The sequence below is a fragment of the Lissotriton helveticus genome, chromosome 7, assembly GCF_964261635.1.
Source record: "Lissotriton helveticus chromosome 7, aLisHel1.1, whole genome shotgun sequence".
Classification (NCBI taxonomy): domain Eukaryota; kingdom Metazoa; phylum Chordata; class Amphibia; order Caudata; family Salamandridae; genus Lissotriton; species Lissotriton helveticus.
This window is the reverse complement of record NC_136068.1, coordinates 601,599,668-601,623,542: the sequence shown is the minus strand read 5'-3', so window position 1 is coordinate 601,623,542 and position 23,875 is coordinate 601,599,668. Positions and strand designations below refer to the sequence as shown.

The 23,875-nt window shown below is 47.7% G+C and overlaps 1 protein-coding gene across 1 annotated transcript in view; it reads left to right on the top strand.

Moving 5' to 3' along the window:
- The window catches only part of UNC5A (unc-5 netrin receptor A), a 391,034-nt gene that overhangs the window by 297,369 nt on the left and 69,790 nt on the right, over positions 1-23,875 (top strand). Inside the window, exons 12-13 of the mRNA XM_078653214.1 lie at positions 3,192-3,425; positions 22,930-23,079. Of these exons, the coding sequence (XP_078509340.1) occupies positions 3,192-3,425; positions 22,930-23,079 (384 nt within the window). The remainder of the gene's footprint in view (positions 1-3,191; positions 3,426-22,929; positions 23,080-23,875) is intronic.

The window sequence follows — 23,875 nt, the reverse complement described above, 5'->3', positions numbered from 1 at the left end:
CTACTGTTGCATCCCCTGGAGTTAGAATAGTAATTCGTACCCCTACACTATCCAATACTTACCATACATGCAATGTAATGTTATGCGTTGTAATGGTATGCGTTGTAAAGGTAGTATGCGTTGTAATGGAATGCGTTGTAAAGGTAGTTTTTAAAAATTCGTTGTAATGGCATGCGTTTAATGGAATGCGTTGTACTGGATGTTGCATTGTAAAAAATGCGTCATAAAGGTATGCGTTGTAAAAGTATGCGTTGTAACGTCATACAACCACTGTACAGTGCTGCACATTAGCAAAGTTCGAAACGTTTTAAATACAAACTTTTCTCAAACATTGCACCTGCCTTGAAAAGGTGTCATGTTTTTGTGCAAATCTCTTTCTACCAAACCAAGGTTAGAAGTTAAAGATTAGCATGAAAATCCATGCTTGCTTGCATGGGAATGCCCAAGTACCACCCACGGTATGCCCACCTACCCCAATGTTGCACAAATTAGCACATAGCACTGCTTTGCATTTCTGAACACCAACCTTCCAATGCTAATCATCATTTGGCTTGAAAGTAAATCCGAATCTGTCTGATAGTCCAGGGACAAAGATGGGCAAGAGCTAGATATGACGTTCAAGAGAATGGCAAATACCAGCGGTTCCTAGGAAAAGGACTGCGATATTGCGGGTTTGCCACGTGTTACTGTTGACTCTGTGATGTTTTCTAAAGCCACAAATTCTCTACCAGGTTTGTAATCAGTGACCTGGAGGGATCATGTGACTAAGCAGCGCCTGTTATCGGGAATTCATTCAGTTACGACCACCTGAATGTCTAACCCCATGAAGGAGCCCAGATATGGGATAAATGTAAAACACACGTGCAAGCTCATTTTTTTGTATTCTCTCCATTTAGTTTATTTTCTCTCTTTTTTTCGTAGACACTATGCTAATGTGTCTGAGTTTGTTTTTGATTTTATGTGCTCCTTTTGAACTTTTTTAAACACATCTGGTGTTCCTATGCCATTCTAAATTGATTTTGTGAGTAACTCCATCTGACATGGTCAGAAGAATAGGAGCAGATTTATAATTTAACACTTTTTTACTATTTCCAGCCCTGGATAATTCTAGTTGGATAATTACGCTCCTGGACAATGGCAGAGGCCTGCTAACCTGTGCTACTGTGACTGGGGGCCCTGGCAGTTCAAAGCCGCTTGGGAACCAAAGGCATGTAGTGGTAGTCAGCCATGCTGAAAGCTGGTAACTGCCACTGCCGTGAAGGCTATCAGATAGAAATGGCAAGTAAAGCTTGTTCTCACCAGGGAACCACAGGAGAACAGACCTAGTGCCATGTTTTCATTTTTTAGGCAAGAAATGTTTGGTTTCTGGATGTAGGATTGGGCATGGAGCATTGACACAGTTGCATGGGTTTGGTAGATCAATATAGAAATGCAGAAAAAGCTGGTAGGCATCTCTTCCAGGAGGTATCACTTGGATTTTGGAAACACAAAATTGATTTAAGTGTGGCTACAGCTCCACAAATCCTCCCCGCACAGCTATAAGAGATACTTATGCGACATCCATGTCCCACATGGATGAATAGAGGAGCCAGTTGTACAGTTCTGGAAGAACAGTTTTAAAAGGCAAATGAGTCCAGTAGGTAACATTCCTGGGCCTAGACAGATACTAAAAAGGCCCGCTTTGTCATCAGGATCTTTATCACTGCCACCACTGCCAGTCTTCTACAGTCGAGCAAGCTTATAGTAGTAACGATCACTCGGTAAGGAGGGTGCCCAAGACGTGCCTCTACGGATCACTTAACCTCACTTTGCGTCTCAGCCCATGTCACATTAATGCCTCCAGCTTCCATGCCTGATTGTAGGATGTGATGAGGTGGGGGTTCAAAAATCTACAGCGCTTGCTATGATGGACTTGAGGGAGGGGTGCCCGCTCTCCAGAGCCATTCAGAGACCTTCCTCCGTCCCAGCAGTAAAGTATCCTACCTTTTGCGAAATCCGTGGACTTGGCCGTGCTGGAAAGTTAGTTGTATAGAACTATTTGGCATTATTTTGCTGCTTATAAAGATTGCCTGTTGAAGGACCTTTAACTTCTTGAACCTGTAGCTTCAAGAAGGTTCTGTGTGTTAATGGAAAGCTGCTACCTGTGGCGGATGCCCAGTTAACTGAGACAGGTGTAGTCTAGAAGCAGACCATAGGTACGTGGGTTGGCCTTGTCTTTTGTGGACTGTTTGTGTGTGGGACACTTGTACAACCTACCCTGCAGGTGGACAGAGTCACTGTTGACTCATTGTGATGACTCATACAGCAAAACTTGAAGAGCCTGGAATATCACACAAAAAAAAGAAACCAAATGCTTCAAGGTATCTAACTTTTCCCCAAATCTTTCAGCTTCTAATGAGCCTTGAAAAGAGGATGCTTATGTAAAGTAATGATTTATCTCTACAAGGAACAGTTTTCTTGTTTTTTCATTATTTCATAATCGTTCACTATTCACTTTTTTCCCGTGTTCTCATCATTTTCGAATCCTGTGTGTATTTGGGTTGATTTTTGATTTTTTTTTTATCATTCACTTAAACTTGCGGTGGATACTGAAGGTTCTGCGTTGTTTACTGTCTTATTAGTTTGTTTTTTCACTACCTGCACACGTGATCCCTGAGGTTTGCTTGTCACCCAGGCCAGGTTATCAAAGATGAAAAATGTTGCTCTCACGGAAGCCTGCCGAGCTCTGTGGAGTAGATTGTAGTTCTTCAGCCAACATCTAGATTCTTACACACTTGCTTTTTCCTGAAACCAAACAAGGTCTGCTATATACTGTCCTGAATTTATGGGACTTTAAGGTCAAGGATTTGGGCTTGTGACGTCATTTGATTCCTTGTTGTACATATATTCATGGGCAGTAGAGTGCTGGGGAGGCTCCAGGTGTACACTTTAGGGACATCTTGTGTTTCACAATAGTCCCCAATCATTGTCTGCAGTAGATCTGTTCGTTTCCCTGTGTTGCAGGGGCAAATAAAGGTCTGAAACAGCAGCCTTTGGTCATGGAAGTGGGGATAATGGGGTTTCTGTCTCTTCCTTTGTATACGTTAAAAAGAGGGGTTTGTTTCCCGCTTTTAGCTGATAGAGGAGGTGGGTCTGTCAGATGGTCTGGTCCCATTCTCCATCTCACCTCTTCCTTTTGATTTTTGTTGCAGGACGTCCTGCACCTGGGCGAGGAGAGTCCCTCCAATGTGTACTACTGCCAGCTGGAATCTCACACCTGCTACCTGTTCACCGAGCAGCTGGGCCGCTTCGCCCTGGTGGGGGAGTCGCTCAGCATGTCTGCGGCCAAGAGGTTGAAGCTGCTGCTCTTCGCTCCTGCAGCCTGCACCTCTCTTGAGTACAACATCCGTGTATACTGCCTCAACGACACGCAAGATGTGCTCAAGGTAAACCTGCTCTGGTCTGATGTATGTCTCCGGGGAATGGGTGAGAGCTGGTGAGAGGGCAAAGGGATGTATGGTGAATGAGGGCAACCCTCAACTTAGAAAGCACAGGAATTCTTGCCATCTCTTTCTGTCTAAGGTCTTGTACTTGGAGGAAGGACTACACCAGTCCCTTCTAAGCTATCCATTTAGAACCTGAATAAACGTTACCATGCCGTATCCATACCCTTTGCTTATTTGCTGGCCTACAGGTTGGATCTCACTACACAGAGCAGTGAATATTTTTCCAGCCATTTTCTTGGTTACCAAAGCTTTCTTTCTTCCTGCTCCTGGATACTCCTCCGCTCTGTGGTGGGATCGCAGGGGGCCTTGGTCCAGAAAAGGGTAGACTTGGGTTTTCACCAGAGCATCAGTATCCATTCTGACAAAGCTAAGATCCTTTCAGTGCATTTCTTTAGAAACTGCTGCCAACAATCGAACAGTTTTTAACAAAAAAAGAAAAGTGATCAGTGTACAGGAAATACAGTAGTGACTTGTGAGCAAAACACAACTGTGTTGATAACAACAATTGAAAGGCTATTGTTCTGATGTAAAGGCTTGTAAATGTACTTTTTAAGCTACCATGTGCTTGCCACCGCCTTTATTTGGGTCGGGAGGGGGGGATGAATACACTGCCCATGAACAGTCAGCCATGATTATTGGTGGTATGTTCAGCACAGGGAGGCTTGAGTTTTGGGAGGAGGGTTAAACCCAGCAGCCCTCAACCCAGGTCTGGTAACGTGTGTGCAACTCTGAAGAATGGATCAGGCGCTAGACCGTGGATGCCTCAACGCACCTTGGCAATGGGTCATGCCAAGGTGGGTTAAGGCGTGACACCTGACTACAGCGGGGTAGTGCCAGTGAATCCTCCACCCTCTGATGTTTCATGGGATCAATGGATGGTTTTGTATATTGCGAATATTATTTATGTCTTTTTGATTTGAGCACTTTTGAACAGCATCATTTACACGTCCTGAAGAAAGCCTTGACACCTTCTGGGTCATAGGCTGAAACATCTCCACCTTTATGACACACAAGCAGGTTTAATCATTCCCACAGTGCCACGCTGTTTTTAATCCTTGCCGAAGGTTGCCCTAATAAAAAAATTTTCGAACCCTCTAATTAGTTCACATCACTTTCACCTGCTTTGCTGCCCTCACCACCCGAAGCTACACAATTGGGTATTTAGTATACCTCTCTTCACACTAAACCTCCCTGAGCTCCTTCCTCTCAGTGAAGGGGTTGTAGCCCGTATTGCGATGAGGAATCACAATACGAGGAAGTTCCCAATGATAAAGCCCACCACCTATGGTGGGTGAGGGAAACCGCCCTATATAAGGGACACACCATGATGGTTAGGTTTCCAGCTTGCCTATTAATGTACTAAAACCCAAGGGTTCCATTTTGTGTTTTGATATAGAATGCAGACATGATTAGGAATCACATTCTGAGATGACATCAGCCACAAGCTCACCAACATCCCTCAGCCCAATCCTCTTCAACATCTACATGACACCGCTCACATACATCGTCAGAACCCACAACATCAACATCGTCTCCTACACCGATGACATGCAACTCGCCCTCTCGCTCTCAGCAGACCCCACCACAACAAAGACCAGGTTCCACAACTGTATGAAGAACGTCTCAGACTGGATGAAGAGTAACTGCCTTAAGCTCAACACCAACAAATCCGAATTACTGGTCTTCGGCAGACACACTTTCCTCTGGAATGACTCCTGGCGGCAATCGGAACTTGGACCCACCCCCACTCCGAACGCCCGCAACCTCTGCATCATCCTGGACAGAAAATCTCCCTGAAACATCAGGTCAATGCTTTCACCTCGGCCTGCTGCCACACTCTGCATGCTCCGCAGAATCTTCAGGTGGCTACCCACCTACACCAAGAAAACGGTGACACAGGCCCTCATCACCAGGCAGCTGGACTACGGCAACACACTCTATGCAGGCACCACGAAGAGCTCATGAGAAGACTCCATATGGTCCAGAACGCAGCAGCCAGGCTGATCCTCAACCTGTCCAAGAGAACCCACATCACACAACACTTGAAAAACCTCAAATGGCTCACCATCCAGAAAATATGCCAATTTAAGCTACTTACCCACGCCTACAAAGCCCTCCAAGACCATATACCTGGGTGGTAGGTGAAAATTCAGGTGGTGGTTCATCTAGATGAACCACTGCCTGAATTTTCACCTACCACCTAGGAACCTCAGCTCACCTCGCTCTCGTACAGATATTACACATCTGCTACTGTTGCACCCAATGGACGCACCTCACCGCCAAGTCCTGGAACACCCTCCTCCTCCACCTCGGCACGTCACTGTCACTGACAGAATTCAGGAAGGGACTCAAGACCTGGCTCTTCGACTAATAGTGGCAGCACAGCTCCTGGATATCCTAATAGGTGATAAGCAGCGCTTTATAAGTGCTATTTTAATGATTGATTGATTGATTGATAAAACAGTGGCACTCTTTGGCCATCCAGACCATAGCATTGGCTGAGGTCCTGAGGGATTAAACAGACACAGTAGTAGTAGTGAAACCTAGAATCCCAGTGGCCACTCATTCTATAGCATTCAGTGAGGTTCTGGGGAAAGTAGGTGAGAGACAGGCGTGACAGTGCCATCCATTGACCTATCGGAAAGTATTGTAAGAGGTGATCCTGGAGAGAGGGGTCAGACACTTGTGCAGCAGAGGCATATAGTGGCCGGTCAGGGCATGCACAGCCTGCGGAGGTGTGGGGAGGAGATTGAGATAGGTGTAGCTGTGATACACTGTGGACCATCAGACTGTATTTACAAGGTTGAGGGCCTGCAGCAAGAGGGAGCATATATGCATCAGAGTAGCAGTGGGAGCTAGTGCCTGGTAAGAGCATGGTACAATGGCTGACCTCCTGGATGAAGCACAAACTGTTGCATGCAAGATATATTCAGGGGCTCTTCACAGAGCAGCATGTATCTGAAGGGAACAGTTGAAAACGAGTTGCATTGACACTCGATAGGAAGTGAGTTTGGCAGTGGGAGAGATAGAAGGCACACACTAATGCAGTAGTGGCACCAAGTGAACAGTCAGAGTGTGGCATTGGCTATGGTTCTGGAGAAAGAAGACCAGCAGTGGTGGAGCACTGACTCCCCGTGACCAATCAGAGCATGGGGTTACTTTAGGCCCTGCACAGCATTAAATAAAAAAGGCAAGTATTTACATCCACTGTTGCAAGGGTGCCTATGTTGACGCTAGGAAGCACACAGTGTGCCAGTGCAAGGAGAGGGCAGAAATGCTCCATATCTTTGCATTGCATTACTGCCCTCTCCTTTCACGCAACGCAGCACAGAGCAGCAACTTTGCTTGCTGCCCTGCCTTTCATGAAAGATTTGTATATGTGACTAGTATTTAGCCAGTGTATATAAATGGCTGAATCTCCATGGCCACTATGTGCATTACATCTGCATAAGTGCAGTTTGTACTGGAGGACAATTTGAAAAATAGGGCAGTAGCCTTCGCAGGGAAGGGCCTCTTCAGGGACAGTGAGACGATCGGATTGGAAATCTCTCAACGTGTTTTGATCGATAAAAGGTCCTTGCCGCAGGATTTTCTGTTCTGCAGTACTCTTCTCTTACAACGAAGGGCAGATCATACTACCTACCTGTTTACACCAGTAAAGTCCGTTCATTTACTAAGCAGACAGTGCTTCTGTTGTAGATAGAATATGTTCAGGGAAAAGATAGGTAAAACGTGGCACTTGAGGACTCCGTTCCAGCCTTGTTTGGTACCTAGAAGCGAGCTTCGCTGCAGGATTTTCAGTTCTAACCCAATTAATTGTATTGTGCCAATTAGCAAAGTCCTATGTAAAAGAAAAATGTTGGACGAAAGTCCCTTTTTAGGTCTCGGCTAGCGTAGGCTGCGCATGCGCAGTCTCGCTGGCGAGATCTTATGTCTCAGAGTAGCGAGGCTTAAACCCGCTCTCTTCTCCATTGGCTGGCCTCCTAAACGGCGGCCAGCCATTGGAGAAGAGGTTTCTGTGACGATCTCTTTTCGCTGTAAGCCCCGTCCTTTTCGGATTGAGGGGCGTGTTTTTTTCGTTTCTTTCTCTAAAGAAAAACACGCCTACAATCCGAAAAGGACGGGGCTTACAGACTCCTGCTGCCCGTCTGCCCGCGTCTCCTCTGTGCGTCTTCCCCCCGGGGCCTCCTCTCTCTCCTCCCTCCTTCTTTATTATGTTATACAGATCCACAATACTCGTTAAGTAAAGACGAACAGCTACCTAAACTACAAACTTAAGAAGCAAATTAAAGGAATAAAATGAAAGGAATAACATGAAATGAAGGATACAGAGTGTAGTCTGTGCCTTCTTCATGCTCGGTAAAGTTCCAAAGTTGGTTTTATGGGGTGCACAGTCTCTCTCTGATACCTACAGAATCCTTGCTTGCTCCTGTTGGACTGTGGTGGGTAAGGCGGAGTACTTACCAAGGAGCCAGACAACGTATCTTAAGAGGCTGCGAACAGGTCTAGATGAACAGCGGAAGCCCTGTGTTTTTCCTCCCTGAGTAACGTCAGTGACCCATAGAGACGAGAGAAAAGAGGAGCGGTACACTTCCAGCCGTCTGCTCTGGCTGGGATACCGCCTCCCCGCTGCTTCTCTGGTTCCACCTCGCCCCTCCTCACCTCGTGGTTCCATTCCGTTCCATTCCAGGGTCAGGAATAGCAGTAGCCATACGATCCCCTTCTCCCAGCCCACCTGCCTCTCTACGAAACTCGCATCCTCAGCAGAATAGCCCCGGACACCCTGCTTACATTGAGCGCCTCAGCAATTTCATAACTGAAGCCCAACTTTTGCTCTCAATACTTAATACCAAGGAGCCTGGACAACGTGTCTTATTGGGCTGCGAACAGGTCTAGATGAACATCGGAAGCCCCGTGTTTATCCTCCCTGAGTGACGTCAGAGACCTATAGAGATGAGAGAAAAGAGGAGCGTACACTTCCAGGCGACTGCTCTGGCTGGGAAAGGGCCTCCCCGCTGCTGCTCTGGTTCCACTTCACCCCTCCTCACCTCGTGGTTCCGTTCCATTCCAGACTATTCCAGGGTCTGGAATAGTAGCAGCCATACGATCCCCTTCTCACAGCCCACCTGCCTCTCTACGAAAGTCGCAGCCTCAGCAGAATAGCCCCGGACACCCAGCTTATATTGAGCGCCTCAGCAATTTCATAACTGAAGCCCAACTTTTGCTCAAAATACTTAATACGTTCGTAAGAGTTTACTGTTTCACGAAGGAAGAGAACACACGCTCCAGAGTTTGAGTAACTTGCCCAGCATCACAGTTTGGCCAAATTTCCTGGCGCTAAAGATGACAGTATCAACAAATATATCACATTTGTTCACTTGCCGTGCCACTTCGGGGAGCATGGCGCACCCCCCAGCAAGAACTACATCCTCTTGTGACCCTGAAAATAGGCCAATGCTCTAGTTTATGTTCTTTCAATATTTTTTCCAGGCAGCGTGACAGAAACTGGCATCCATACTTTTTATATCACATGAGAAGCGCCCTGGAGCCAAACCCTTGCCAGCCTTATACTCTGTTTGAATCCACCAATATACCAGTGATACCCAATTGCAACCAAGGACATCCTGTCTCCATGGATTGTGTAAAGAAGGCCCAGGCAGGGCAAGCGTCTCTGATGAATTTGTAATCATTAAAGCAGAACTGATTTACTGCCTACATGAAGAGCTTTGCAGCTGGCACCTTAATCTGTGTGGGTATGTGTGTTGGTGTGTGGCTCTGTGTGTTGGTGTGTGGCTCTGTGTGTTGGTGTGGGGCTCTGTGTGTGTGGGGGGACTCTGGGTGTGTGGAGGGGGGCTCTGTGTGTGTGTGTGGGGCTCTGTGTGTGTGTGGAGGGCTCTGTGTGTGTGTGGGGGGCTCTGTGTGTGTGGGGGGCTCTGTGTGTGTGTGGGGCTCTGTGTGTGTGTGTGGGGCTCTGTGTGTGTGTGTGGGGCTCGTGTGTGTGTCTGGGGCTCTGTATCTGGGGCTCTGTGTGTGTGGGGGGCTCTGTGTGTGTGGGGCTCTGTGTGTGGGGCTCTGTGTGTGTGGGGGCTGTGTATGTGGCTCTATTAATCAACTAGTCACTCTCTACTATTAATCACTGCTAATACGTTCTACTATTCTCTAATGCTTACCTATTGCCATTGTAAATGACAATACCATATATTTATCGGTTTAAAAAAAAACCAATAAATGAAAAAAATGACATTTGCAATGACAATAGCTCTAACTTTAACAAAGACGAGACCATTGCATTGTAAATGCTTGTTTGCTGTTGGTACTGCAAGGTTCTACCATGGTTAAAGGAAAAGTGGGAACAGACTGTGCAGGATAAAGCAAATCAAAGTCTGTAGGTTGACAGCTCTTTCAGCTGTCCGTGGAAGATTAATTTAAAGCCCACAGCTGTTTCAGTGTTAGATTATCCCTTCACGGCTGTTTTGTCTGTTGTCTTTGTTTTGGGGGCAAGTGGTTCTTTAGACACGCAAGTTTCTGACTATTGTTTTTCTTCATTTTAATGTTACTTTGAATGAGATTGTAAGTGTGTTCCAGCGCTGAGACACCTCTATAATTGCGAGTATAAGAGTAGAGATCTTTTTTTTGTAAAATATATTTTTATTCAAAACATTTTCAGAAAGGGGAAGAGGAAAGAATAGAGAAAATCATACAAGCGACAATTCCGCTAGAAAACCCCTCACAGGGGAAGCTGCAATAAGCACTCGAAGACATACGCGTGGAGTGGTCTGATGAAGTGGTAAGCAAGATAACCAAGTCCATATGCAAGTCCAGTGCATGCTTGGGAGTTCCCAGGCCCAGATCCTAACCAGCCCAATGGCCGGCAGAGGATGGGTGCAGTAAATAATCCAGAAGTTCCGTATCCCCAACAGGCTGAGTAGTCAACAAACCCCTTACCCAACTGTTCCCCACCCACCCCCACCCCCCCAGAGGTGACAACACAGACATTCTCGCTTCATACCGAGCATCATAGGTATACAATCCGCTTAAACTTGGAACAGGTGGAGTGTACGGAGCGTAGGTGGGCACACCGCAGACGGCAGGCCACGTGACAAGAAACGGACCAGTGGACCCCAACGGAACAGAAAGTTCTTAAAATTGCCCAAGAAGATGTCCGCCATTCTTTGCAGGCTCCAGAGTCTCGCATGCCACAATGAGATAGCTGGGGCGTGAGGTTTCTTCCATGCAGCCGCCAGTGTAAGCTTAGCTGCTCCTAAACAAAGCCACATAATGCGTTTATCCGCCTTAGTCTGATGCTCCAATATCGGATCTCGGAGACCCAACAGTACACAAGCTATAGAGTCCGAGATCGGATATCCCAAGATATCCTTGATGTGGGAGAGAATTTCAGCCCAGAAGGGGCGAATGATCGGACAGTCCCACCAGATGTGGTGGAAGTCCCCCAACAGGCCGCAACCCCTCCAGCATCTATACGAAGAAGTTGGGAATATTCGGTGAAGTTTGGACGGGTAAAGGTACCAATCATGCATGGTCTTCAAGTGGGCTTCCCTAAGGTGCACGGAGTGATTGTGCGTCACAATGTCACTCCAGAGGTGCTTCCATTCGTCATCAGAGATGTCACGCCCCAAAAGGGTCTCCCACTGTTCCATATAGCGGGGGCGCGGGGAGACCGCAGTGGCCAATAACAGCCCGTATAAGAAGGAGATCGTCCCCCGCATTGTGGAGGTGCGGAGAAGAAAGGATTCGAAAGGGGAAAGTGGTCAGGTAGCGGCTTCTGCAGTCCCCGCCGATGTAGCCCAATGGAGAAGCTGGGCGTGGCGAAAGCGCTCAGTGACCGGAACCCCATAATCACGCATGCAGTTGTGAAACGTGAGCGGAGCAGCCCCGTGAAATAAATGCGTAAGTGCCCTACAGCCTCCCTCCCTCCATAGCCTAAAAGGTCCCTCCTGCAAAGCCGGTGGGAAGGCCGAGTTGAAGTGAATGGGGGTGAAGGGAGACGGAAACGTGGTCCATCGGTCGTCGCCAGTGACTGTGTCCCACACCTTCAGAACAGTGCTAGTGGGGGTGCTAACGTAGGCATTTTTCGGCCGGTCCGGTCTGGGCTTCCAAATCAAGTCCCAAATCGACCTCCCAGCCACGCTCCTATCCATATGCAGCCAGTGTTTTCTCTGAAAGCTGCTGGGACCATTCTACCACCACCCGTAGCTGCGCAGCCTTATAGTAGAGGAGCATGTCAGGGAATCCCACTCCACCCTCCCTCCGCGGTCGTCGCAGCGTTGCGAAGGGGATACGAGCCCGGCCACCCTGCCAGACATATTTCAGCATCAGAGTCCGTAGACGGCGAAAAAAGTCCATGCCTAAAGGGATAGGGAGGGCCTGGAAAAGATAAAGGAACTTAGGTAGGAGGACCATTTTAAGGGCATGGACCCTACCAAGCCATGAAAGGAATTTCGGCTTCCACCGGTCCAGGTCATTCCGCACCGCGGCCAGCATAGGGGTAAAGTTGGCCGCAAATAAGGAGCCAATAGTAGGCGTCAGGTGTACCCCCAGATATAATAGGGAGGTAGGAGCCCATGGTAAGGCCGTGAGCAAGCTCACTCGCTCCACTTCTGCAGGAGGAAGAGTTAGGTTCAGTATGTACGATTTGTCAAAGTTGACCTTGAACCCCGCAGCTGCCTCAAAGCGGGAAAGCACCTCGCTGACATGCGGCAGGGAGTGGGCCGGGTCTCCCAACGATAACAGTACGTCATCCGCAAAAAGGGATATTTTGTGCTGCTCCCCCGTAAACGGAAGGCCCTTGATCTGTTCGTTCTCCCGTATCGCCAGGGCCAGAGGTTCGATACTCAAGGCAAAGAGGAGAGGGGAGAGGGGGCACCCCTGCCTCGTACCCAAGAGTAGAGATCTTTTAACGAGGATGTTGTGGTGTGCCAGAAGGAGACCAGGCTGGTTTGCAAAAAAAATATTTATGTGTGAAGAAAATACATTTTACACGGATTATCCCATCACTTCTCCTCCCACCTGGATCTAATTTCCAATTGCAGTAAGCACCAACAACTTTGCAAGCCCATGGGTAAATTAATGGAGTGTGACACCTTCTTTCTCCACCTCCTAGAAGTGATATCCCCCGGTATCCTGTTTTTATTTTACTTAAGACCTATTCATTTTACTTTGCAACTGGTCCCTGGAAGTCCTGTTTCTTAAGTGGGGATCTGTTTCCCTGTTTTGCTGGTAGTAAGGCAGCATGCCTCTCGAAAGAGCATGCACCCCTGCCCTGAGTCCCCATACTCAGCAGTTTTTTATTTTGGCCTCAGTGCACATGGCAGTCTTTCGAGTACACTGAGGACCTGCATGGAAACAGGTTGTGAACCAGAGCTGGGCTTTCTGGCCTGGATAGCACACCACATGACCATCTTCTTTACCGAGTGTAGCTAGCGTCTGAGTGAGGAAGCCTATCTCCTTTTTGTGTCTTCCTCACAGGAGGCTCCTTAGACCCACCCCTCCTTCGGCTCTCCTGCTAACACAAAAAGACAACAACTGTGGTTCGACACATCTGGCAGAAACTGCCTGAAGCTGTTCCCACACCTGGACCGGTGGAATACACAATCTCAGTCTGCAAACTGAGTATGGACCAGACACCCCCAGTCATTAGTCTTCATCATCCAGTGCCCGGGGTCCCACACCAGTGGAGGTTGAGAAAGACATCTGAGCTCCAGAGTTGGCTGTCACTGACTGCCAGCCAGTCAGGGGTGGCTGCTCTGCTAAGGCTTATGAACGTGGCCCCACTGCTATCAGAGCAGAGAAGCAATTATAATTATTTTTTGTAGCTGCTGGGTTGGGGCGGGTGGGTCTGGTGGCACAGGGAAAGGAGTGGTTGGCACACTCCCTAAGTGCACTTGACTGTTTAGCTTGGGCTGACCAAACAGTCCTGCGCACTTTGTATCTTCCCACCAGGCTGCATTACACATGCAAAGCCTCCCTGTCTCCGTCTGAGCACTGAACCGCGGCGCTCAACCAATCGCAACGCTGCATTGCAGCGTTCTGATTGACTATGGGGAGCCCGGGAGCCGAGTGCTTTCTGCTGCTTGGACTGCAGGAAGAAGGAAGCTGAACAAGACGGACGAGAGGTCGCGGATGTCAAAAAGGTAACTTCTATTTTTTTTTCTGCCAACTCCCGTGCCAGAAACGGAACCTGGAATTTCAGCATCTTGGCGTGAAGAGCTGCCTTGAAACTACCTTGAGGGAAAGAGGCCACTGCCTGTTGAGAAGAGGTTCACTTGCACAAAGTAAGGACTGGGTAGAAGTGGAGGGCCACAAGGAGCTGTGCAGTAAGAAGTGAAGTTGGTTCGCTGAGGACATGCAAAGGGTCAGACCGCCAGGCCGGTAGTGGGGATGTTGACCCTGTACAATGTACCAGAGCCAGGCAACATTCTTCCTTATGTGCACTTTGAGCCTCTCCACTGACTGGTTTGCTGCAGGCTGGACTAGTCATTCTCTCACATTGCCTGCAAGCTAGGGAGCTTCTGTCAGAGCAGTATGGGCTGCCATGGCCCAACCTTGATTTCATGGCCCCATTCACCTCAAGTTTGGGGATGAATTATACATTTTTGCCATGGTTGATTACAGTTTCCAGTCTGGTTTTGGTCCATAAAAAGCTGTGGAAGGTGTTTTGCAAAGTTCCCATGGCTTCACAGGACAGACTAGACTACAATGTGCCTTTGTCAGCTTGGCCCCAGAGAAGAATCTCAACCACCCCAATTTGGTGGTTAAATTTTTAGCTCCGACCTGATCACTACTGATACCTAGGGTGGATCGTGCACAGTGGCGGGGACCGGAGACGTCAGAGGAGTCGCAAGGTCGTTTCACAGCAACTCCCCCTGGTTTGTCAGTGGACAGTTACCAGTAGGAGCAGTGCAACCCCAACCCCTGTTCGGTGGAAGCAAACAAGGCCCGCGTTTGGAGTCTTTATAAGTACATTGCATAATTGAGATAACATTGGTGACTGCCACAGCATCTGGGACAAGTGTGATTGTGAATTCTAGATAGCCATGCCATACTTTTCTTGGGAGTTAACAGAAAACACAGGAAAGTGCCTGGAGATTACAGCTTACAAACCCCTCAGGGACAATGTGTTGTGTTCTCCATTGACTGTATAACTAATACCCTTACCCATGGGGGTCTGGGAACAGCCTCAGCCTCAGCCAGTACTGGTAGGTCTTCCAACTCAGTTATTACTCCCCAAGTATAGCTGTGAGTTATTGTTAGTGTCACATTTTTATCTTCAGCTAAAATTAATATTTATTTTCAAGCCAAAGCACTAGCTGACAATAGTTTATCAAGTATTGGTATTTACTTGAGTTCTGAGTCTCTGTTCCTCACCACTTCCCTTACTAAGCCTTGGACCAATCGGACTAGTAACTTTGAGGGTCAAGGATCGGTGGTGATCAGTTTCAGGTCCAAATGTAAGGTAAGCCCAGGACACCAGAGTTAAAACCTGAGATAGAGCCCAGTAATGCCTGATTATCCCGAAACTCTCCCAACATTTCCAGCATGATACAAGACATTCACCTTTCTTCTTCATCATCAGAATGCTGTCTCCTTATTCAGCACTAATAAGAATGGAGGTGAACTCCCTCGGGTGAGTTGATTGGACGTGCACTTTGTAAATATAAATGTAGTAGTACTTGTATAGCACCCAAATCGACCCCCCAAGGGGTATCTCAGGCGCTTGTACGCATACCGCTGTGGAACCCTTCCTGGCTTTTCCATGTGAAGTGTCCACTCCTGGGCACCCCCAAAGTGCAGCCAGGCATCCTAGCGTTGTTGGGGCCGTTGTGGAGATTAAGCAAGCTATTGCCCAGATTTGCGCAGTGGGACCCATGATTAGAATAGGCACGAGGCGAGAAATATCACGTCCGAGGAAATTGAGCCCAAGACCCTGCCAAGGCAGGAATTGAACCCTGGTCCCGGGCTAGACCTCTGCATCAGGGTCTGCCGCTCTAACGATTGAGCCACACATTCTAGAGCAGTAATGTGATTAGATGGACCTCTTTGAGATGACTGGATTTGAACTCTATGGGACAGATGCCTTAAGAGGTAATAACTCTGTGGTCCAGTGAGGTGATCACTAGGAAATTGCTGAGCTTGTGATGGTATAGGTTGGAATTCTCTGGGAAAGTGATATAATTGTGAGCCCAGCTGATCGCAGCGGAGCAGGGCCATTAAGTGTTTCTGTGGGTCATTGGTAGCAAAGGGTAAGTGGTGGGATGGAGAAAGGTCCCATGCATACGTCATCCTCCCTTGTCTTCATCATAGCAAGATGTAGATTTTTGGTCCCCACATCACCACACTCGATGAACGTTTGTGTCCACTGCAGTAATATTTGTGATGCTGATTGAGACCCAGAGTGGGGCTCTGTGGTCTGGCGGAGCACAACAGGCACACCCTCCTTACTGAGCACCTTACTGTGTTCAGCTCGCTGGGCTGTGGAGAAGTGACAGTGGTAGCAGCAAGGCAGACCTTTTTACTTGTGATGCCTTTAAACCTTCTTCTGACCTCTCATATATTTAAAATTGTCCTGCCAGTCACCTGCAACCAGGTCCTTCATCCATCCATGTGGGACATAAATGTCACATAGGTGTACTTATCTATGTGTGTAGTAGATGTGTGTGACACAAGTGTGCCACATGAGAGCACAGATATATTAAATTTTTTATATATATGTGCTACATCCAAGTGGTACATAAGATGTACTATTGGAGAGAGTAAAGACAGCAGATGTGAATTGCAGGGACATTCCAGGGATCCTTACAAGTGGGTCAGACATTTCGGTTGTGGAGGAGAGAAGACAGAGGGCCACACGAAAGCTTAGGCAATTCCCCCTTTCATCTCCTATACCTTAAATTGTTTACTGAAGGGCTGGTTAATTGGTAAAGCAGGGCAGTCACCCTTTATTCTATGCCCCTGATTTAGGTCTGCCTGCCAGGAAACTCCCACTTCCACTACACCTTCCTTATAGCACCTTATAACAAAGACCTTGCCTAGACAGGTGTAAGTGGAATAAGTAAAAGGGGTAGAATGGCCTAGAGCTGACTTTTTGAATAACTGCTATCTACAACTGTAGTATGAAGATGGGTAGAAATGCCCAGCAAGTGTGCCAGGGCTTCTCTCCAAACCAACTCCACCTGCCAGGCCCAAGAGCAGGAAACTGGGAACTTCAAACAAGACTGCCATTAGGGGCTACCTGTGCCCACCTTCAAGAAAGAGACCTGGTGGACAGCCTAAGAGGAGCACTGGTGGGTTTGAGGTAGATACTACCCAGAATGAAATTAGTTGTGAATTAGTCAAGGTAGGATAAGCCGAATACATCCATGTAGCACCTACGAAGGACTCGCATTTCTCTGCAAGGATAAGACCCAGGAGTCAACAAAGTGGCTCAGGAATGTAAGCAGGAGTGTGTGCCCAATGGCTGGAGGGTACTGAGGATCCCAAGTCTGCCCAAGCTCCTTTGTCAACACCAAGCACCAAGAATCCTGGATTCACTAGGAGAAGCCAGACAGCAGTCCATGGTCCTAAGTGACGAGGAGACCAACATTGTCAGAGAGACCTACTTCAAGATCTAACTACTTACCGTTAAAACCAAGGATGGCCACCTAGCTTGTTTGAGTGAGGGGGTTTTGTGGTTTGGCCCAAGGAAGAACCTGAGCCACAAGATCCGCTGAGCCTTGAGCACCGCAGCTCTCGCGCCGCCTCCTGCACTGCTGTTTCCTTTGTTTACCTGTGACACCAGACTGCTTACCTGTAACAAAAGCACTCTGTGCTCTAGAATACAGGTGCTGCCTGCAGCACTGCTGTACCAGGTGCTCTAATGGACAAGAACATTTACAGGGAGTACCCAGAAGAGGGAACCAAATCCACACCGATTGGGACCGAGTAAAAGCAAGAGATACCTACCCAGAGACTTGCCATATTCCATGCCCATACAAGCGAGAATCACAGAAACGAATTGACAATTTTTGCACAAGGCATATTATGAGAGGTTTCCACTGGAACAGACTGGTCTGACTCCCAGTAATGGTAGAAGGTTGCTAGCAACACCCAGCATAAATTGCCGCTCTCAGATATTGCGTACAGTATTACGTTGTGTGTGTACTGAGTAAAGTACTTCTTTTTAAAAGACTAATGGCTGGACATTGTGTTATTGATCCGTATTGGTTGATTTATTGATTTCTGAGTCTCTGGCCTTGGACTGCCCTACTTCACTGCCCTGAGGGCCAGTACTAAATGGGTGGACTTGGGGATCAGCTTTGGGCTCAGTAGTCAGGTACATAGATGGTGAAAGGCTTTGATTGACACAAGCAGAGCCCATTAACCCCGTCTGCCCCAGGGATCCTAAAAAAGATCCCTCAGTGAGGCTGTGTTCCAAATGCTGTTCTGTTAGCATGTGCTGTCAAGGATGCTGCCCTGGAGAAGAAGGAACCCAGTGCTCCCTGAATGCACCCCACTCACTCTCCCTTTTCTCTCCTTTCCTCCTTTCTCATGGGGAGGGAGGGAGAATCACAGCAGGGAAATCTCTGGAGCCAATTTGCTTTGTAAATCTTTGCTCCTTTATTATTTGTGCAGCGTTGGTATTTATTAAACTGTCACATCATCTGAGAGTGACCTTTTAAATGTTTAATTATGGGAGAAAAAACACCTTTAATGAGATTAATGTACATGTTCGGCCCACACTTACCTCATCGTGCCAGAACTCCTCCAACTCTCTCTCTCTCACGCCAGGTTCTCTGCATGAATGTCGCCAGTCTCTCCACTCTCTAGCCAAACAATTCATTTCTCTTTTCCTCCCAAAAGCCCCCTTATCTCTGTCCTCTCTCAAGCAAATCTCTGACCAGCATTTCTTCACTTCTGCTAGAATAGCCTCTTTCTTGATCTGCCCCTCATCCTTCTGTCTCATACATCTCCATTCATGCATATCACAATTTCTCTGGCTAGCCTTCCACACCATCCTCCCTCCTTCTCTATCGTTCTCATCAGTCTGTCTTTCTCGCTCGCTGTCCTTTTAACACCTCCTCTAGTTCGTTCTTTCTCTTGCTTTCTCTCCATGTGTGTTTCATTTTTTTTCTCTTTCTCTTAATGTATTTCTCTCTGCTTCCCTCACTTTTCTCCATCTTACTCTCTCCCTTGCAATAGTTCGACCTTTCTCTCTATCTCTCTCCCACTTTTTAAAAAATGTTCTCTCTCTCTCTCTCTCCGTGAGATATCCTCAATCGCTTTCTTTCTCAGTGGTATCTCAACAGCTCTACCATACCATCTTTTTCGTTTCCCACTCTTCACCCATTAGCGAGCCCATCATACCTTTACTCACTAGCCTTAAACCCTTGTGCCCATTCACCTTCTCGTGGCACTCACCCTCTTATATTTGAGTCTTCATGACGTCTCTCATATGCTTTCAGCCTTGTGTGTCTCATGCATGTAGGCTACTCATTATCACCCCCTAGTGATCTACATCCTCTTTTGTACCTCTGGTGTCCCTCACTCTTTTGTGCTTCCAGTGTCTCTCACCCCTTCTTATGCCTCTGGTCCCCTCCATTACATCTACCCCTGGTACACTAATACCCATCAACCACACTTCTTTCTTTTGTATCCCTCTACCTCCCTCTTGTGTGTCTGGTTCCTCATCCTGTCTTGCGCAATTGGTATCTCTGCCATCACGTGTGCCTTTAGTGTCCCATACACTCTCATGTGGCTATGCTGCCCTTTTACCATATCTTGTGCCTCTTGTCTCTAGTAACTGTCACCTTCTCTTGAGCCTCTACATTCCTGCACCCTCTCTTGTTCCTCTTGCATGCCTTACCCTCTGTTCTGCCTTGTGTGTCCTTCCCCCTCAGTTCTGTCTCAGGTGCCCCTCACCATATCTTGTGCCTTTGATGACGCTCACCCTCTCTTATGTCTTCTGTGTCTGCGCCTTTTCTTGTGCCTTTGGTGACTCTCACCCTATCTCGTGTCTCTGCTGTTCCACATCCTTTCTTGTGCCTCTAGTGTTCCTCACAGTTAGAAATGGAGTCTCTAGTTGGCACCCTGTCAAAGTAGGGACCCTCACTCTAGTCAAGGTAAGAGAGTCACGCAGCTAAGATAATGCTTGCTCAGCCCCTTAGTAGCGTGGCACGAGCAGTCAGGCTTATCTCAGAGGCAATATGCAAAGTATTTGTACACACACACACACACACACAGTAACACAGTTAAAATGCTATAAAAGGAGTCCACACCAAATTAGAAAAATAGCCAAGATTCATCTGAATAAAAAAGACCAAAACAACAAAAATCCAACATACACTAGTCGAATTATCACCTTTAAACGATTAAGTAAGTTTATTCCATCAAACTCGGTGGATGTGTTTGTTTTGGACAAAGTACCGTAGGTGCATCAAAAAAATCAAAGATGAAGCAAGATGCAGGGGAGAGATGGCAAAAAAGCAATGCCTCTCTTACTATGCTTGGGAGGCAATGTGTTGGTTCCTTACTGCTCCAGGGGAGGTGAGGCATTGGTTCCTTACTGGAAGAGGATGTGATGCATCAGTTCCTTACTGGCAGGGGAGGTGATGAGTCGGTTTCCGGACACGCAGCCTTGGTTCCTTACTATTGTGTGGTGTCGTTAAAGAATCGGCACCCAGGGGCGATGTATCGAAAATCCAGACATGCTGCGTCGGTTCGACAGAGGCAAAGCAGGGGCTGCATCAATTACACAGCTGCTAAGCAGGCGCTGTGTCAGAGTTTGAGCAGGCATCACGGACATCGGTGATGCGGTGCTCAAGATTCACGCAATGGCCATTCTTCTGACAGGCTGCAATGGTAAACTGGGGTCTGCGGTGAAGGCCATGGTTGATGCGGTAAGCGGGATCCAGGCTTCTGTGCAGGCAGTGGTGATGCATCAGTCTATACAGCACAGCGTCGATTCCAACAGATGCTGGGAGTCGATGTGTGGACTTTCTCCTTAAGATCACCAGCTTTCACTTCCAAGGGCCCAGGAAATGGATTTGGCATGATTTGGCAAGCCAGGACACACAGCAGCCCACGCTCTAACAGGTGAAGTCTTTGATGGCCCTGAAACTTCTTAGCAAGAGGCAAGCCCTTGGAGAACCTTCGAAGCAGGATGTAGAAAGCAAAGTCCAGTCCTTTCACTCCCAGTACAGAAGCAACAATCAACAGGCCAGCACAGCAAAGCATCCTGCAAAGTATCAGTCCCTCCTGAAGCAACACAGCTCTTCTTCCTGGCAGAATGTCCTCAACCTAGAAGTGTTCTTAGTATATGGTTTTTTAGTTGTCCAGTACTTGTTCCCATTTTAGCCTCTGAAGTAGGCAAAGTTCAAAGAAAATTCTTTGTAGTGCACAAGACCCTACCTTTCCCTGCCCTGGCTCCAGGCACACTATGGGGGCATGGAAACGGCTTTGTGTGAGGACAGGCACAGCCATATTGAGGTGTAAGTGTCAACTCCTCCAACCACTCTAGTTCAGGAAGACCCATCAGCCTGGAGATGGGCCATCAGGATGTGCAGACCACACACAGTCTTCCTTTGTGTGACTGTCTAGAGTGAGGGCACAAACAGTCCAACTGTCCTCCTAACCCAGACGTGTATTCAGCAAACAGGCAGAGGCACAAAATGGTTAAGCAAGAAAATGCCCACTTTCTAAAAGTGGCATTCTCAGACAAGCAATTTAAAAACCAACTTTACCAAATTATGTATTTTTAAATTGTGAGTCCAGAGACTGCAAATTCCAAATCTATCTATTCCCAATTGGAAGATACAATTGTCAGATGTTACAAGTCAGCTCCAATGCTAACCTATGGGAGGGATAAGCCTTGCTGTTGTGAAAAATGCAATTAGCAGTATTTCCCTACCAGGACATACATAAAACAACAGTACCAGCGGCGGCTCCTCTGCAAAGGCGGAGGAGCATTGCTCCACTGCCTGGCTCAGAGCCAGCAAATGAAAAATAAAACAATGTTAGTGCATCGTTTTATTTTTCATTTGCTGGCTCTGAGCCAGCTCGTCCAGGTAGGGGAGGGGCATGTGTGGAGGAGTGTTATGTGCACTCCGTAAGTGCGCATATCTGTGTGTCCGGCCGCCACAAGCTGACCAATGCACACATGCGCACTTAGATTTCTCCAGTCCGCTGCACTGAACAGGCGGGCTGGAGAAAGCCCCACAGATCCCCTGGCCTGAGCGGAGCCTATTTTCGGACCACTCAGGCCAATCTCCTGCTTCTCTCATAGCATGAGAGCAGAGCGGGGATTGGATGGGAGTCTATCCCAGGGGCTGTGGGACCAGAAAGAGTGCAGGAGGTGCGACGCAACACGGGAGATGGCCGTCTTTGGGTATGTTATTATTTTTTTCAATATATTATTACTATCCCCCTCTGGGCGCCCCTCTCCCCCCGCAATCCCCCTCCTGCGTTGCCTCCACCTGCCGCACCAGCCTTTCTTTGTTGCGGCCTCCACTGAACTGTGCATATCCTACCATAGCAACCTGCCCATGGGGCTACCTATGGCCTTCCTTAGGGGTGCCTTGCATATAATATATGGGAAGGTTTGGGCTGTCAAGTAGGTACAATTGCCAGGTCGACATGGCATTTTAAAACTGCTCAAACAGACACTGCAGTGGCAGCTCTGAGACATGTTTGCAGGACTACACATGTGAGTGGCACAATCAGTGCTGCAGGCCCACTAGTAGCATTTAATTCACAGGCCCTGGGCACACTTTGTGCAGTTTACTATTGGCTTACTAGTATATCAAATATACCAATCATGGAAAAAGCAATCACCAATACAATTTATACAGGGAGAACTTGCACTTTAGCACTGGTTTCAGTGGTAAAGTTCGTAGAGTCCTAAAACCAGCAAAAACGAAATGCCGCACACAATCAAAACCAGGAGATCAGAGGCAAAAAGACAGAGAAAACCATGCCAAAAGATGCCACTCACCTTCTCTCATGCCTCTGTTGACACTCTCCATATGTTAGTACCTCTGGTGCCCCTTGCCCTCCCTTCCCCTCATCCTATTTTCTGTCTCTGGTATCACTCACTCACTCTTACTTGGAATAGTGCACCTCTTTGGTGCCTCTGGTACCCAACACCCTCTCTTGTACCTCTTGTGTCTCTCGCCCTATATTGTGCCTCTGAAGTCTTGCACCCTCTCTAGTTCCTCTAGTGTCTCTTGCTCTCTGTTGTGCCTCGTGTGTCCATCACCCTTTCTTGTGCCTCTGCTTACCCTCACCTTCTCTTATGCTACTGTTGACCCTCACCATCTCTTGTGCCTCTGATGACTCTTATATTCTCTTGTATTTCATGTTTACCTCTCCCTCTCGATTGGCCCTCTGATGACCCTCACCTTCTCTTGGGCCTTTGTTGACTCTCACCCTCTCTTGTGCTTCTGGCCTGCAGGAAGTCATCCAGCTGGAGAAGCAGATGGGCGGACAGCTGATCGATGAGCCACGGGTGCTGCACTTCAAGGACAGTTACCACAACCTGCGGCTCTCCATCCACGACATGCCCAGCTCCCTGTGGAAGAGCAGGCTCCTGGCCAGCTACCAGGTATGGAGAAGGAGGGCCCTCAGATCAGCTACTGGTCAAAGAAACAGAGGGTAGCGGGAGGGAGTCTCAGGGGTCCACACAAGGTCATGGGTCACCTGGTGGACAAACATGGTCTAACATGCAAGAAACCACAAGGGGACAGGCAGAATAACATAAAGGAACCACAGTAGGGCAGGTGGAGAACCACAGGGGACAAGACATAGAACCCAGGTGACAGGACCAAGAATCATAGGGAACAGACAGTGAACCACAAGAGAACAATCAGAAAAACACAGCGGTACATGCAACAAACCATAGTGGAACAGGTGCAGAGTGAGATAAGAAGAACATGCAATGAACCAAAGAGTAGAGCCAGGGATCCACAGGAGACTAGGCTGAGCATACCATAGGTTGATCGACTTCCAGATAGAAAATCTCAGAAGGACTGAAACAGTGGCTATATATCCTCAATAAACAATGCGTATGTAAAGCAATAAAAAGGTAAACCATTTGTTAATGTTTTAACCCATATGCGATTATTTAATGGGGGTCTTCATCAGGACAAATTTAGGATGCGCCCTACATATTGGCAAAAAAATGCAATTGACACCTGATGGAAAGAAAGATATCACGAATTGGCTTTAGTAAGGTGATACCATAGCTGGACTAGGACTTAGCAGAGTTATGTGAAATGCTATGATTTCCCATCTAAAAAACGAAGACCAAGAAAAATGAAAAAACAGCCAGACCCTAACCATATGTGGTGGTAAGCAAGAGTTCAGCATAGTATAAACACTTACCCCACATTAAAAGCAAC